Source organism: Trachemys scripta, chromosome 2 (genome assembly GCF_013100865.1).
Source record: "Trachemys scripta elegans isolate TJP31775 chromosome 2, CAS_Tse_1.0, whole genome shotgun sequence".
In the NCBI taxonomy this organism is placed as follows: domain Eukaryota; kingdom Metazoa; phylum Chordata; order Testudines; family Emydidae; genus Trachemys; species Trachemys scripta.
In genome coordinates, this window is record NC_048299.1 from 194136551 (window position 1) to 194152136 (window position 15586).

General features: G+C 41.5%; 1 protein-coding gene across 1 annotated transcript in view; it reads right to left on the bottom strand.

Annotated features, from left to right (window-relative positions):
• Positions 1-14215, bottom strand: part of LOC117871808 (centrosomal protein of 192 kDa-like) — a 205750-nt gene extending 191535 nt beyond the window's left edge. The window contains exons 1-8 of the mRNA XM_034759567.1: positions 13921-14215; positions 10864-10914; positions 8587-8733; positions 5771-5982; positions 3555-3653; positions 2122-2262; positions 1605-1762; positions 649-799 (exon numbers count right to left, since the gene is read on the bottom strand). Of these exons, the coding sequence (XP_034615458.1) occupies positions 649-799; positions 1605-1762; positions 2122-2262; positions 3555-3653; positions 5771-5982; positions 8587-8733; positions 10864-10914; positions 13921-14031 (1070 nt within the window). The 5' untranslated portion in view covers positions 14032-14215. The remainder of the gene's footprint in view (positions 1-648; positions 800-1604; positions 1763-2121; positions 2263-3554; positions 3654-5770; positions 5983-8586; positions 8734-10863; positions 10915-13920) is intronic.
• Positions 14216-15586: the final 1371 nt, after the last annotated feature.

The following is a 15586-nucleotide window of genomic DNA, read 5'->3' on the forward strand; positions in this document are numbered from 1 at the left end:
GCTGGCCAGCTGGGCTGCCGGGATAGCAGAGTAGCAGCCGACACTTGGGAAATCAGGGAGATAACCTGCTGAAGCCAGCTACAAGCTTCCCCCTTCCCTAGTACACACAAGGGAAGGAGCTTCTGAGCTGGGCCTCCTGGACAACATCACGGGAGCCAAGGCTTGGGTTGTGGAGCCAGGCCACCTGGAGAGCATAGGAAAGATACCCATCCTCAAAAATAATCACTGAATTTTATGTGAATGAATATTTTGAACTATGAACCACAGTTGCATTTGCCTAAGAATGGAAATGAAGGATATTTCACAGTGATAGTATAAAATAATGTTTGCTGCAGAATTTGGAAAATTCTGCTGTGGAATTTGATCCCATTGTGCTGCAGAGTACACAGAGCCCTGAAAAAGGGTACCTGCTATATGCTGGAATCTATGATTGCCTTACAAATGCAAAATTAAATAATTTAGTAAGCACTTTTCTAAATGTTAGTATAACAGGAAAAACCACTAGTACAAAAATAAAAAACATAAGCATTACCACCAGACCTAAAAACCATAAAAGGGACATCAGAATTGGGGGAACCTAAGAGTGAAGTAGATACACAAAAGATAGTATATTCAAAAATTCTAGAGTCTATGTATAAATTAGCCTACCTGCCAGCAGCTGATCCATTTAATGAATTCTGTAGGCTTGTATTGGCTGAACCTAGAGAAGCATTAAACATTCCCTGCTGAGAACTACCACTGACTGGACTCCCGTTACCTTTCAGTATACCAGTGCACTTCCAGTTGTCCATGTAATTAGCTGCAAAATCATCAAAAAAAAAAATAGTTTTCATTTCCATCCCTAATCTCCAAGAACATTTGATAAGGTTACAAAATTTTGGACAGATTCTCAGCTGGTGTAAGTCGGTGAAGTACCACTGAAGCCAGAGGAGCTATATCAATTTAAGACAGCTCTTTAACTGTTTGACATTTTCTTTCCACACTATTTTTTTCAATTTCCTCTTTATTAAGATTGAAAACGTCACTATTGAGTAAATCAGTAAAATACAAGTGGTAAAGTTGAACCTTCCTGTAAGTAACTACATGCAAAAATGTTAGTACTGATAAAATTACAAAGTATTAGTTGGACATGTTAAAGATTAAGTATCTGTATCGTTCCCTGAGCAGGATCTGGGGAATATAGATTTTTCACTCTTCTGCCATCAGGTGAAGACAGCAACAGAAATTGTAACTTTGATATTGTAGAGTTTTGTATACATCTCACATTTATTCCTGACTGCAGAAGACATGTTCATGAGATAAAAGGTCACATTAACTTGTACTACTTTAGTTAGAACAAACTGAACAATTCAGAAGACAAGTTCTGTTGGCTATTACCGTATTATAAATCAAACAAAGCAAGTGCTCTCTGAGGTCCAGCAAATAAAAGATTTTCTTTTCTTTTCCAAATGCATGCAGCAATAGAAAGTCTTACAGTCCACAAACCAATTCAAAGAAACTTGCATTCCAGAACCAATTAAGTTTTCCCATAAGTACAGGTCAATCTTTCAACATTTGACAAAGCAATCTAAAATACCTTAATGTGTACCCTACAGAACTCTTACCTTTCCATAGTCTAACACAGCCATCATCACCAGATGATGCAAGCACTGTGCCTGTAATGTTCCAGCTTACTCGCCAGACCTGGGAATTGTGATTATCAAACTGAGCTACTATCTGAATTTCAAATTTTGTTAGTCCTCCAGAAGTAGTCAATTCTTTCCTGTTAAGAAAAAAAAGTGGGTAAAAATTCTACATGCATCTGTATTTTAAGACAATAAACATTACTAATTCTGACCAAAGAAAATACAAATTGTCTTGAATGTGCAACAACAAAAGGGAGCTATGTTTTCCAAGGTTTGTGACAATATTTTCCTTGAACAAGTAACAGTAAATGATATTGAAAGAAAATTTTGTTGTGCTAGTTCGTTGGTTGCCTTTAATAGACTGCTAAGAGCAACTCTTTCTGGATAGGCTTAAGTATTAAGTACTGATAATGTTTTGTTTTATCTCCTGAGCATATTAGCATAAGACTACACAACTATATGCTTTTTTGTTAAGAAATCTGGTTCAAAAGCTCACCTTACAGGTTTCAGTGTGAAAATTCGTACATCTTTGGTAGCTACAGCTAAAATATGGAAGGATCTTCCCAGGTTTGGAGCAAATGCAATATCATGTACAGGATCAGTGACTGTCATAAGAGTTTCTGCTTTTGCATACTTCCTGAGGAGCAACAGACAAGTTATTCATTTGATGAGTGCTGACAACATAGCCACTAATGCAAACATGGAGTAGACAGATGGAATTACTGGACAGAGAAGGGTCCAGCAATCAAATATAAATTAAAAATAAGAATCATTAATGTTATAGTTACAAATTAATTTCTTTTAATTTGTGTAATCTGTGTTCAACGACTGGCTTCTGTCTGCCTCATTCGCTATATAATGAGCATCTTTTGTACTAGGGCCAAATTCTGCTTTATCAGAGTAAGTGATATTAGATTTGCTCAACTGTCACTGCAGACAGAATCTGGCCCAGAATGAGGTATGAATCCTCAGGATTCTCCTGCCTCGTGCACTATTCAACAGGCACACTGAATGAGGCAGGATTCTAATATGTGATCTCATAATCAAATAGTTTATCATAAAATTAAGGTTTCACATGCACATCTGTGCATTTTCTTACTGGAGTGACTAATTTAACAAATCTAATGCTTTCTTAATAGCTTTCAAAGAATGCTGATGATTCACAGGATTTTCTACCATCAACTGTATCCCAATCCTGCTAAGAGTTATGTATCTGCTTAACTTTAAGCACCTTAAGTAAATCTTTGCAGGACTGGGGCCTCAGATCTCTGCATGAAAATCCTAGTGACACTCATGGGGTTTTTGTGTTCAGAATGGCAGCACTAGCCATGGTCCATGACCATGATGTGCAACATCAGCCAACATTCTGAGATCCTTCTCCTTCTACCCATTCCATGATACAGGAATATATGCAGCAACTACAATGAGGCAGTATTTCAAACATCATTTCAAACTTCTTACAATTTACATGTTTTATTACTCAAAAGTATATTTTGTACTTCTATCTATACACAATAGTGAGAATTATTTAATCACTATGTTGTTATAAACCAGCAAATAGACATTCTAAACCCATTATAAAGATTATACAGTACAATCTCAGGTTACGAACACCTCGGGAATGGAGGCTGTTCATAACTGTGTTGTAACTCTGAACAAAGCGTTATGGTCATTCTTTCAAAAGTTTACAACTGAACATTAATTTAATACAGCTTTGAAACTTTACTATGCAGAAGAAAAATGCTTTCCATTTTATTAGTAGTTTACATTTAACAGTACTGTATTTGCTTTTTTTTTTTTTTTTGGTTTCTACTGCTGCCTGATTGTGTACCTCTGGTTCCAAACAACACGTGTGGTTGACTGGTCAGTCCGTAACTCTGGTATTCATAACTCTGAAATTCTACTGTACTGGTTTATTCCTTAGTTTACCTGGTGTTTTCATTGTATTCATAAATTTGAACCTTAGCCAGTATATTTGGACTGTTGTCATCACTTCCTACAGCTATCATCGGAGAATGAGCTCGAGAGCTACAAGTGAAAAATAAGTGCCATTACATTTACAAATTGCTATCATGCATAATACAAGTTAAACTATTTTAAGGATTACAGATTAAAAAAAATTAAAAATGTTAATTAGATTGCAAAGTCAAGCACTCAAAAGTTAAGAAATGGCAGATTTTCAGCTGGCTCTGCAACCATAATTCTGCCCCCTAGAATGACCATCCTCCTCAGTGAATGAGACTAGGGCCCAGTGGAAAAAGCAGCATGTAACTGAAGACTATCATTTAATGCAGCAGTGGGCAAACTTTTTGGCCCAAGGACCACATCGGGGTTGCAAAACTGTATGGAGGGCCAGATAGGGAAGGCTGTGCCCCCTCCCAACAGCCTCCCCCCCACCCCCCCTTCCCATCCCCTGACTGCCCCCCCCTCAGAACCACCCCCCACTCCTTGTCCCCTGACAGCCCCCTCCTGGGACCCCCCCGACCCTAACTGCTCCCCTGGGACCCCACCCCATCCAACCCCTCCCCCCCCGCTCCGTGTCCCCTGACTGCCCCATCCCCTATTCACACCCCCACCCTCGACACGCCCCCCCCCGGGACTCCCACACTTATCCAACCCGCCCCTGTTCCCCATCCCCTGACCACCCGCCCCCTTCCCCGCAGAACCTCTGCCCTATCCAACCCCTCCCCCCGCTCCCTGTCCCCTGACTGCCCCCCGGGACACCCTGCCCCTTACCCAATCCCCTGGCCCCCTTACCATGCTGCTCAGACCAGCCTGTCTGGCAGCTGCGCCACTCAGCCGGAGCCAGATATGCTGCTGCGCTGCCCTGCAGGAGCTTGCAGTCCCACCACCCAGAGTGCTGCCTGCGCGGCAGCATGGCTGCAGGGGAGGGACTGGGGGCTAGCCTCCCCGGCCGGGAGCTCAAGGGCCAGGCAGGACGGTCCCGCAGGACGGATGTGGCCCGTGGGCCGTAGTTTGCGCATCTTTGATTTAATGCATAAACACATGGAGATAGAATTGGAGTTGTAATCATAAATTGGGCATTTCCTAACTTGCAAGTGTTTGTCTTTGCAACCTAAATAACATTTTTAACTATTAATTTGATGTGTAATTTCTTAGGATTTTGAATTTGTTTTTAAGTAAAGTAAAAGATAAAATAAACTGTGTGTAACTTTAACAATTTCCACCTCACATAATGAATCAGGAGTGTCTAAACCTGAACCTTCAGTGCTGAAGCACAGATTACTACTATGTGAGCTACACAGCTAAACATATTAGTTAGCTCCAGAAGAAGGCTATTTTCCCAAAAGAAGGGGTGAGTTACCTGGTCTAGAGGTGAAAAATCCAAGGAAGTGTAGCCCTGTCTGGCTCCTCCTACCCCAATCCCTGGTATTAGGGGAACTCTTGTCCCAAGTGTTTCCCCACCAGAGAGGAGACTGGTGTCATGCACTGGATCTAGGGGTAGCCTGGTAGGGACCATCCTGTCTCTCACTCCATCCCTCCCCAAGGGATGGAGGAGCACTTGCCCCATGGAGCCCTGTAGGGTTTACGAGTGAGCCCAGACCACCTCTCTTTTAAGTCCCCTCTCCTTCCCCAAAGGTCACTCTGACAGGTCACTGGGTATTCCCTGTTCAGCATGTGTTACTGCTTTAACAGCGGCATCAACCTGGCCTCAATGTTCAGTGACTTGGGCAGTCTTGTAACATTTTCCTGAATACAAATGACAGAAAGGAAATGGCAATATTTAACACTATCTCTCGGGCAAATTTGAATGCTGTTTCATGAAACAAAGAAAAGAAACTTCTGTAGCCCAAAGAGATTCCTCCTGTTAAATATCAAAGGCTTGCTGAAAACAACAGAGGAGAGCTTCTCAAAGAAAGGTCTCAAGAATCCTTTATAACAAAGTTAGGCAAACTTAATGTAGACGTCACTACTCCCCCACCCCCACAATTATCATTCATTCTCAAACTCTCACTTATAATTTGATCCAACCAAACTAGGTCAAAGTCTTTAGTAAAGTTTTCTTCTAGACCTGACAAAATCTTTTGGATTTTTACTGCATTAATAAGTTTTAGACAAACTAATCTTTGGACTTTTCTTCCATTCATTCTTTAAACCTGTCTAAATGATGCTTTATAACTTACCTTGATGGATTCCAAGAAATGCAACTGCAGCTTAGCTTACATGAGATTTCATGCTGCAGTGACCACTGACTGAGATTCATAACATCAGGAGCTTCGTATATCCTCACTACTCCATCTGCCGAACAGGTTGCTAACATAAGACCCATATGCTTGGGAGCAAACTTCACATCTGTAACAGATGTCCTACTGTCTACCAGAGTGGTCCTTTTTACCTGAAAGTAAATGCAGTAATCATTGAAGAAAAAAACGCTTCCATCAATTATTTAGTTACCAGTTTATGATGCAGTTGTGTGGCCATATAAATTGTCATGTACTAGTGCTCCAAGGTCTAGAGTTTCATCTTAAAAATCCCTAAGGGCTTGCCTACAGACACTTTCAGCACCAGTGTAACTATACTGGTTAAGAACCACATACAGTTAAATTAGTCCAATCTATTGTGGGAACAATTATATCCATATAAAAGTGTTAATATTGATATAGCTTAATTAGGTAAGTTTACCAAAACCAGTTTCTAACCAAATAATTAAATCAGTGCACAAACAATGTATGTAGGCCAGCGAATAGCATCAAGCTCTAAGTTTGGAAACAATCTTGAAAATGTGGAACAAATGTGCACTGACAAGTATATCTGCCTGAATTTTCAGCCAACTTGAAACTATATGTCCGGGAGATGTGAAATACTCTGTTCATATAAATGGAGATGCTGACTGTGAGGCCTAATGATGATGTTTTCAAATATCAATATTGTTAACTATTTCACTGTTGATCATTTTAGAAGGAACATCAAGATAATATACTTCTTTGCTCTTGGTGATAGTTTCGGGTAGCTACAGGGGCCAGACAATTTGTTAAGGTTTATTGGGATGAGAAATTTCAATCCCTTCCCCCCTATTTAGAGTAATCATCCCTCTAGCCAAAAAAGTGAAAGAGCGAACGTGCACACAGAGATACATTTGTGCATGCACACAAAGGTACATTTCCTCACCTGTATCAAAGCATGTTGCCTGTGCACTTAAAAAAACCACCAAAATCAGCTTCCACACCTGTTTTGAGGTGCCAAAAAGCCGTAAATATCCCCTGCGCAGAAGTCAAACCTTTAACTTTTCACCCACCCATGATATTTAGGGTAATTATACATTTTGAATACCAAAAACTTTGCACGTTAAATTTGGTAACAGCCTAAAATGAGCTGAATATCAAAATAAAGGATACCATACTTATTGTTACATGGTGCACTGAGTGTGGGGGTAGGTGGGAGCAATCGTACATAATTCTGGGATTCCTGCGGCATAGGAAGGGTCTAATGTGCAACATAGAAGATTAGAATTTTGAGGTAAAAATTTTTTCCTCAGTGAATATTTTTTGAACAGAGAGAGGGGATACCAAAGTAAAATGTATAATATAAAAAGGCTGCAAATTTAGAGGTACACTCATCACTCTATAATGAAGTTGAGAAAAGGCAACAGTTTAGCTTGATGTTAGTAAACACTTTTTAATAGTGACATCTATTTGTCAGGTTGCATGCTGAAAACCATGCCAGTCATTTAAAACGAGCTTAGACAAAGCACAATCCTAAATTAACAAGGGCAATTGTCAAATAAATGACTATTATTTTATAGTAACAGAAAAGCTTCATGGAAAAGGACACTCTCTCTAGCTCTATTTGGGAACAGAAAATGGGTTGAAGAAAAGAGAACTCTCACCAAGTTACCATACTTGCAGTTTGGAACAATTTCTAATTTAGCCAAGTTCAGTCCTCTACAGGGTGGATAAAAATCAATGATTTAAAAAAAATCAGATTTTTTTAAATTTAAATAGGATTTTTTTGATAAAATGCTTTTTGAGGAAAAAACCTATCTAAAGATAGTTTTAATTAAAACACATTATAGCTCAAAGATATCTTATCATGGAATAGGGATTATAAATTCTAATTCTATAGTATGAGACAATATATTCATGTAATGTTTAAGAAAAGTTTTGTAAATGAGTTCCAGTAGTTCATGGATTAGGGATCCAATATTATGGGGTCCCAGGGACTTCTGTATAGATTACTTAGGTTAATCTTTCTATCTACCCAATGGGACTGAGTGCTCAGTCTACAAAATACCATCAGAGATGCTTAGTTTGGCAGTTCTCAAACTGTGGATTTGTGTCTCCAGAGATAACATGCTTGTTAACAGCAAAAATGTAGATAGATTATATAGATAGATTAGATAGGAGAAATAACAGACCTCAACCCTATTGTCCCTCTGCAAATTTGTGTACACAAAGTCAGTCACTTACCTCTCTCTAAAAGTGCAAAGTTTCAAAAAGTTAAATGAACAGAAGATTGTTAGGGGCGGAATACATCTGGACAAGGAGAAGTCTGGAGATAAATGTGAGAAGGGAGGGACAGGCAGTAGAAACAAAAGTGAAACTGTTTGAGCAGCATATTCCAGAAGTCTTGAGGTCTTTCTGAGTGTAGCCTTCATTGATTTGAGATCTACCATACCATTCTATCACTAGAAGGGAAAACCTATAATGGCAGCAGGCCGTAAAAGAGACCCAGTTTGGGTCTCATCTCTCTCTGAGTTGTGAAGAATATGTATTAAGATTATAACAACCAGCAAGAATGCACTTTTATGCAGAAATCCATGATTAAATCAAGTCTTCCTGAATAGTGACTGAAATCAAATCCACCCTGGTCCTCTATTTAATTCTGGAGTTTTAGCAGCTGAAAACTGTGGTCCTTAATACTGAACAATCAATAGATGAGGCATAAAGTATAGGAGAATTAAAGTGTGTATCAAAACTAACAATAATATTTCAAGTCTCACCCAGTGACTCTGCCCTCGAAGTTTATCATTCGACTCTCCCACTATTTCTTCCCATACTACAGCAGTTCTGTCAAAAGAACAGGAAGCCAGGACCTGTCCAAACTCAGGATGAGCCCATGTCACACGCCATACGGACCCACTGTGTGTCTGGGAAATAAAAAAAACATTGCAGTCTGAAGTACGTGTATTTCACTTGGAATCATGGGAAATTTCAAGTTAATATCTTATTTTTAAGTAGTATCAAGTTTTCTAGGGAGGTAAGGAATTAAAGCTGTAAAAGCAAAAAAGTAACAAATCTAAAAGGCTTTTAAAGTACTTATTTCAAATGAATCCTCACTGATAAGGCTCCAAATTCTACATCAGCTATATTACTTATTGAAAACCATGTTCAAAATTCCATAGTCACTGGAAAGATCAACTACAAGTTAACCAATAAAGTATATGGGTTTATTTCTCAAGTTTAGACATTACTACTACACCCCTAAATTTGGAGAAGTGGTTAAGAAGCTAAAGAATGTGTATTGACATAGAAATGAAAGCTATATTTTAAACTGCCATATGCTGCTGCCATCATCTCTGGTTTCATGGGCACTTCTCCAAAGTCCATACGGAACACAGTTGATTTTCTTTCCTGCCTGCTGCTCCTTTTTCAAGTCTCTCTGTCTGCCTACTTCTTTTCCTTGAGGAAAAGGACTCCAGTTATACAAACTGCAAAACAACTCAAAAATTGACCACCACAGTTCTCTTGGGTAACTATGCCGATTGGCCTCATTGAGAAGCTCTTTTCCATAACTTTTTCTGAGAAGTCATGTCCTAATACTAGACCCCTCCAAATCCATGGATATCTGCTTTACATCTGCAGATACCCACGGACCATTTTTGCAGATCCAACGCGGATACAAATTTTGTATCTCCACAGGGCTCTCTACCTATACAGTTGATTAAAATTACTTTTTGCCACTTTCATTTTCATGTTCCATAATGAGACTAGAACAGGGGTGGGCAAACTTTTTGGCCTGAGAGCCACATTTGGGTGGGGAAATTGCATGCAGGGCTGGGGTTGGAGTGTGGGAGGGAGTGTGGGGTGCAGGAAGGGGCTCAGGGCAGGGGGCTGGGATGCAGGAGGTGTGCAGGGTACGGCAGAGGGGTGGGGCTCAGTAAAAATTAAGTTAATTTACACAATCAATAAAATAGTTTGAAGCAATGATAGAAAGTTATTATAAAGGCTAGATACAGTAAATACCAGTTCCACCGTAATAAGCTTTGGCAGAATATTAAAAGAGCATAGCACCAATAAATTCCAATGTCAATACATGCCTTAGTAAGCATGAGCTGTGATGAATATATAAATTTTGGCAAGAAAAGTTGTGTATGTTCCTTGACGCCATAATTTCAACATCTAGCAAAAAGTCTTTAGGGCAGCAGGTTGGGGTGCAGGAGGGGGTTGTGGTGCAGGGTGCAGGAGGGGTTAGGGGTGCGGGCTCTGGCCCGGCGCTGCTTACCTTGAGCGGCTCCGGGATGGCAGTGGCGCACAATGGGGCTAAAGCAGGCTCCTTGCCTGCCCTGGCCCTGCGCCGCTCCCGGAAGCGGCCGGCACCACGCCTCTGCGGCCCCTGGAGAGGGGGACAGAGGGCGCCGCACGCCCTCGCCTGCGAGTACTTCCCCCAAAGCTCCCATTGGCCACGGTTCCCCGTTCCCAGCCAATGGGACCTGCAAGGGAAGAGCCCTCTGCCCCCCCAAGGGCCACAGAAACATGGTGCCGTATGCTTCCAGGTGCGGCATGGGGCAAGGGCAGGCAGGGAGCCTGCCTTAGCCCTGCTGCGCCAAAGGGTTGGCAATCCTGCAGGCTGGATCCAAAGCCCTGATGGCCTGGATCCGGGCTGTAGTTTGCCCACCCCTGGACTGGAAAATAATCCCAGTGATATACTGCAAAGTCTGAGCAACAATAACCAAAACTCTCTATTGTATTTTGTCTGTTCTGGCTACTGAAGTTACTGTACATTTACTAAACATATCTGTAAATATAATGAAGTCTATAGTAAAAAAAAAAAATCACTACAGCCTCTGCTCTTTAAACTTTGAGAAATGGGGTGAGACTGATGGACTTTTTAAAATGAGAATAATTGGATTTGCAGATTAGCAACATGATAATCCGGGAATTTCTACTGTACAAAACTATATGAGCCAGCAAATACTTCAGTAAGATTATTTACTGACAAAATACTGGGGAGTCCCTGGCATAACCATTGATAGTTATACTAAAATAATAATGCTTACCTTCCAGCTGGCAGTACAATGCCAATCCCCATTTTCACTTTTGTCCCAAACCTATTAAGAAACCAAAATGCAAATCATATACTTTGTTGATCTAAGCCTTTTCTTCCTGCAAGAAATGGAAGGTAAGCAAAACTTACAATACAATCCTTGCACACAAAGGCACAATATCCACATATACCATGTAGTAACCTTTTCCCCCTGAAAACCCTGCCCCTTCCTACATACCCTTGCATCTACATGGAGGCAGTTTCAGGACTAGGTTGTAAGGTCAACTCATGCAAGCCATTTGAAAAACAGGAACCTTATTTATTTTTGTATAAAAAAATTTATTAATAAAGGGACACATCCTGCTCACTTCATCTTAATCTGAGAATAGCATGAGAATTCAAAAAAATCTTAGTTTCACACCCTGTTACACTCAAGGTAAAAGCCTATAATAACTAAGCTGTGAAATTATGACTGCCTACACGTGTGTAAATTATATTATAAAGGTTATTACTGTAAGGCTACTTTGTTCAAAGAAAAATCCAGAATGTTCCACTGTGTCCAAGCAGAAAGATAACTGTATAACTGGAAACAAAACGTTAAAATGGTAAAAACTCAGCATTCCCAATACGGTGGCTGAAAGTTGTAGCTTAACATTGTTGATGTGAATAATTTTTCAACTCTTATGTAGTGATGTTTTTAAACAATTAAATATTATTTCAGTATATATACATCCAACCCAACAATTTTTAATAAAATACTTTTAAGATTAAAATTTTGATGCAACTGACGACCCCTCCCCCTTTGTGGGACACTGTGGTCTAGTAAACAGGATATGAGGCTGAAGGCTGAATTTCTTATTCCCCCCTCCTCTAACTTCAGTATGATCTTGAACATATCTCAATCTCTCTCTGCCTCAGTTACCCCACATGCAAAAAAAAAGAAGATAATCCTTACCCACCTTTACTGTGTTTTCAAATAAACCATGGAGGTAGTTACTGGTTAGTGCAATTAACTGAGTACACTGGATCTGGAATCTATTCCCAACTCTTCCTCTCATTCACTGTGTAATCTTAGGGTATGTCTACACTACCCATCGGATCAGCGGGTAGCAATCGATCTATTGGGGATCGATTTATCACATGTAGAGAAGACGCGATAAATCGATTCCCGATCGCTCTCCCGTCGATTGCTGAACTCCAGCTCAGCGAGAGGCGGAAGCAAAGTTGACGGGGGAGCCGCAGAAACTGACCCCGCGCCATGAGGACGCGAGCTAAGTCGAACTAAGATATGTCAACTTCAGCTACGCTATTCTCATAGCTGAAGTTGCGTATCTTAGGTCGATCCCCCCCAGTGTAGACCAGGCCTTAGATAAATCATGTTGCCTCCAGGCCCCACTTTATGGCCCTCTGATGCAACCCTGGTTGTAACCAGTTTAGGACACAACCACAGTTACAAACAATTTCCTAGATTTGTACCCTATTTGTAAAGCAGACGGGACTAAAAAATTACCAATACGTAACTTACAGGAGCACTGTGATACATAATGAATGTAAATCTTATCAAGGTTCTCTGATAAAAAGGTGCTATTATAAATGGCAAGTAATATTATACTGTTCACGCAATGAACTCTAGAGCTAAACCCTCTATTCTAACGCGTATTTTCCCCCTTTTAACAATCACCCATAACTTTCTAAAGCACATTTTCTCCAGGCAGAAGTTAAACTTGTTCTCAGATCAAAGGTTGTTTGTTTTTTTAAGTTTGAGGTAAATTGGTCAAGTTATTTTTGAGTTACAGGAAAGCAGCAAAAACATATGACTTCAAGACTTTGACCAGCATTCCATTAACTTTACATAACTTAAAAGCAACTCATACTATACATTTCCCATTTACCATGATTTTAATCCTCACTGAGGGAGGAAAGAGCAAATTAAATATGAAAGAGTTGAGTAGTTTAAAGTATGGGAATTAGAAAAGTACCTGTCTGAGCATACATGATAGAACATTTAACTCATTATTTATGTTACTTCTGCTTAATTTTAAATTACAGTGCTATTAAATCTTCCAAACAATATAGAAAAGTTAAGTTTACTGTCACATCAGTCCTCTACAAGGAACCTGTTAACATTTTCTTTTCTTTAAAAAGAATAAAGTTAAATGCAATATGTTAATGTTAGCTATAAAAGAAAGACTGAAAAATCATGTATTTGCAAATCAGGAAATGTCAAAAGTTGACAGTTCCAAAAAGCAGTATGAACACAACATGCAAAATATTTTCTATTCTTGTTTTCTCTGCAAAATGTAAAACGTAGTCTTTTTATAGCGTATATTTTATGCTATGTATAAAAATATGTATCATTTATAATATATTAAGGCAAGGTAGAAAACCAGCAAACAGAATATAGCATCAGAGTGCACTATGGTTAAACCCGGGCAGGAGAACCCTGAATATTTGGCATTTCTCGACTTGGGTGTTTGATTTCTGAGTTTTAATGAGTTGATAATTGCTACGTTTATTTATTAATTATAACAAAACTCGGACCCTCCTCACTGTGGCTTCCTCCTCACTGCCCTGGTAATAACCCAGTAAGGTGCTCGGACACTACGTTTCTTTTACCCGCGGACACTCACACCTGCTCCCTTTGAGGCTTTGACCAGTACTAAGGGCTCGCTAGTTACTCGGTGCCCGACACACGTGGCAGGGGCTGAAGGCTGCTGGCTGCCCCCCCCGCGGCTCTGAGGGAGCTACCAGAAGATGAACAAACATTAACACTGGGCACTTCCCCGCGGGGCTTGGCGAGCAGCAGGCACGGCCCAGGGCGGCAGAGACGAGGGGGGGGGGGGAGCTCTCACGGCACGGCTGGGCCTGGGGCCGGGCTCACGGGGCAGGCTGGACGTCGGTCAAAGCCGGCCGAACCCAAGTCTTGCCGCCCCCACAGAAGGACGGAACTATTGTAACCCTCCCCGTCCAGCCCTGGGCCCGCTTCCCGCCCCCCGCAGCGCCCTCCCCGGCACTGAGCGGCTGGGGCGTCCTGGCGCCCGGCAGGGACACAGCGGCGGGGCCCCCGCACCTTGACGCTCTGGTCGCTGGAGCAGGTCGCCATGCGCCGCCCGTGGAAGTCGAAGGAGACATCGTGGATGAGGTCGCGGTGATCGGCCGCGATGCTGCGCGCCACGAACATCCCCCAGCCTGGGCCGCCGCCGGTTCCGCTTCCCTCCGAGCGCGCCGCTACGGCTTCCCCCCGCGCGGGGCAACCGCGCCTCGCTCTCACCCCCGGGACAGAGCGAGGGTGGCTCGCGCGTGCGCACGAGGGAGCGTCCCTCGCGCTCCATCAGAGGGCGAGCCGAGGCGTCACGCGCGGCGCAGGGAAGGCTGTTTCCTAGCGCTCGGGAATCTGCGCGAGCGCATCGTGGCCCCGCCTCCTACTGCGGGTGTGCGGGTGTTCTCTGGCGCGAGCCTTTCCCATATAAAAACAGGGAGGAGGCCTTGTGGCACCTTAGAGACTAACAAACTTATTTGGACATAAGCTTTTGTGGGCTATAACTTGGAATGCAAGTAGGGTGGTATGCTCCAGTCTAGGGTGACCAGACAGCAAATGTGTAAAATCAGGACGGGGTGGGAGGTAATAGGAGCCTATATAAGAAAAAGACCCAAAAATCAGGACTGTCCCTATAAAATCGGGACATCTGGTCACCCTAGCTCCAGTATGCAGTACCAGCAAGAGATTTTTAGCAGGTATGGGATACTGGAAAGACATGGGGGGGGAGGTAGAGCTGCACTCTGTTCTTTAAAGGAGAAGAACTAGGCTAGGGAGGGCATTCATTTTTTATATGGGTTTAACTGCACGATACATATGCTAACAAACTTAAAGGCTTTGTTTAAGGCTAGTGTGACGTTGTGCAGGCTATATGGTTTTATAAAAAACTTGATAATAAGTCAATATAATGTAACTGAGATAGTTTTAGAGAAAATACGGTAATAAGTGAATGTAAGTAACTGGGGTATGCCTCATGCAAAAGGTCTCTTGTAAGGTATCATTACAAAGCTTATAATCTACTGGGTATGATCATCTGATTTGTATAAATGTACCACTCTTGTATCTAAAACTAGAAATATAAAATGTAACTCTGAGGGCCTATTGTAATTGTGTAAAGTGTGGATCATTAATGATGGTTTGGAATCTTGATGACTCCCATTGTCTGCAGATGGCTGTATTTACCTGTGAGTCTTCCTGTATATGTGTGTGCTGGCAAGTGAGTAATGAAGTCTTGCAGTGACATGTGATCATGTCACCTGAACTGGAATCCATCTTTAACCTGGTGCTTTTCCAGTGAGGGGGGGTGGAAACCCAGAGAGACAAAGAGTTCCCGCCTTATGCAAAAGATATATAAAGGGGGGAAGAGAAGAGAGAGAGGGAGAAGCCATCATGAAGAATCCCCTAGCTATCACCTGAGCTGCAACAAGAGCTGTACCAGGGGAAAGAATTGTGCCCAGGCCTGGAAGGTGTCCAGCCTGAGAAAAAACTTACTGAAGCATCTCTGAGGGTGAGATTATCTGTATTCAGTTTGATTAGGCATAGATTTGCGCATTTTATTTTATTTTGCTTGTGACTTACTTTGTTCTGTCTGTTACTACTTTGAACCACTTAAATCCTACTGTCTGTATTTAATAAAATCACTTTTTATTTAGTAATTTACTCGGAGTATGTATTAATACCTGAGGGAGCAAACAACTGT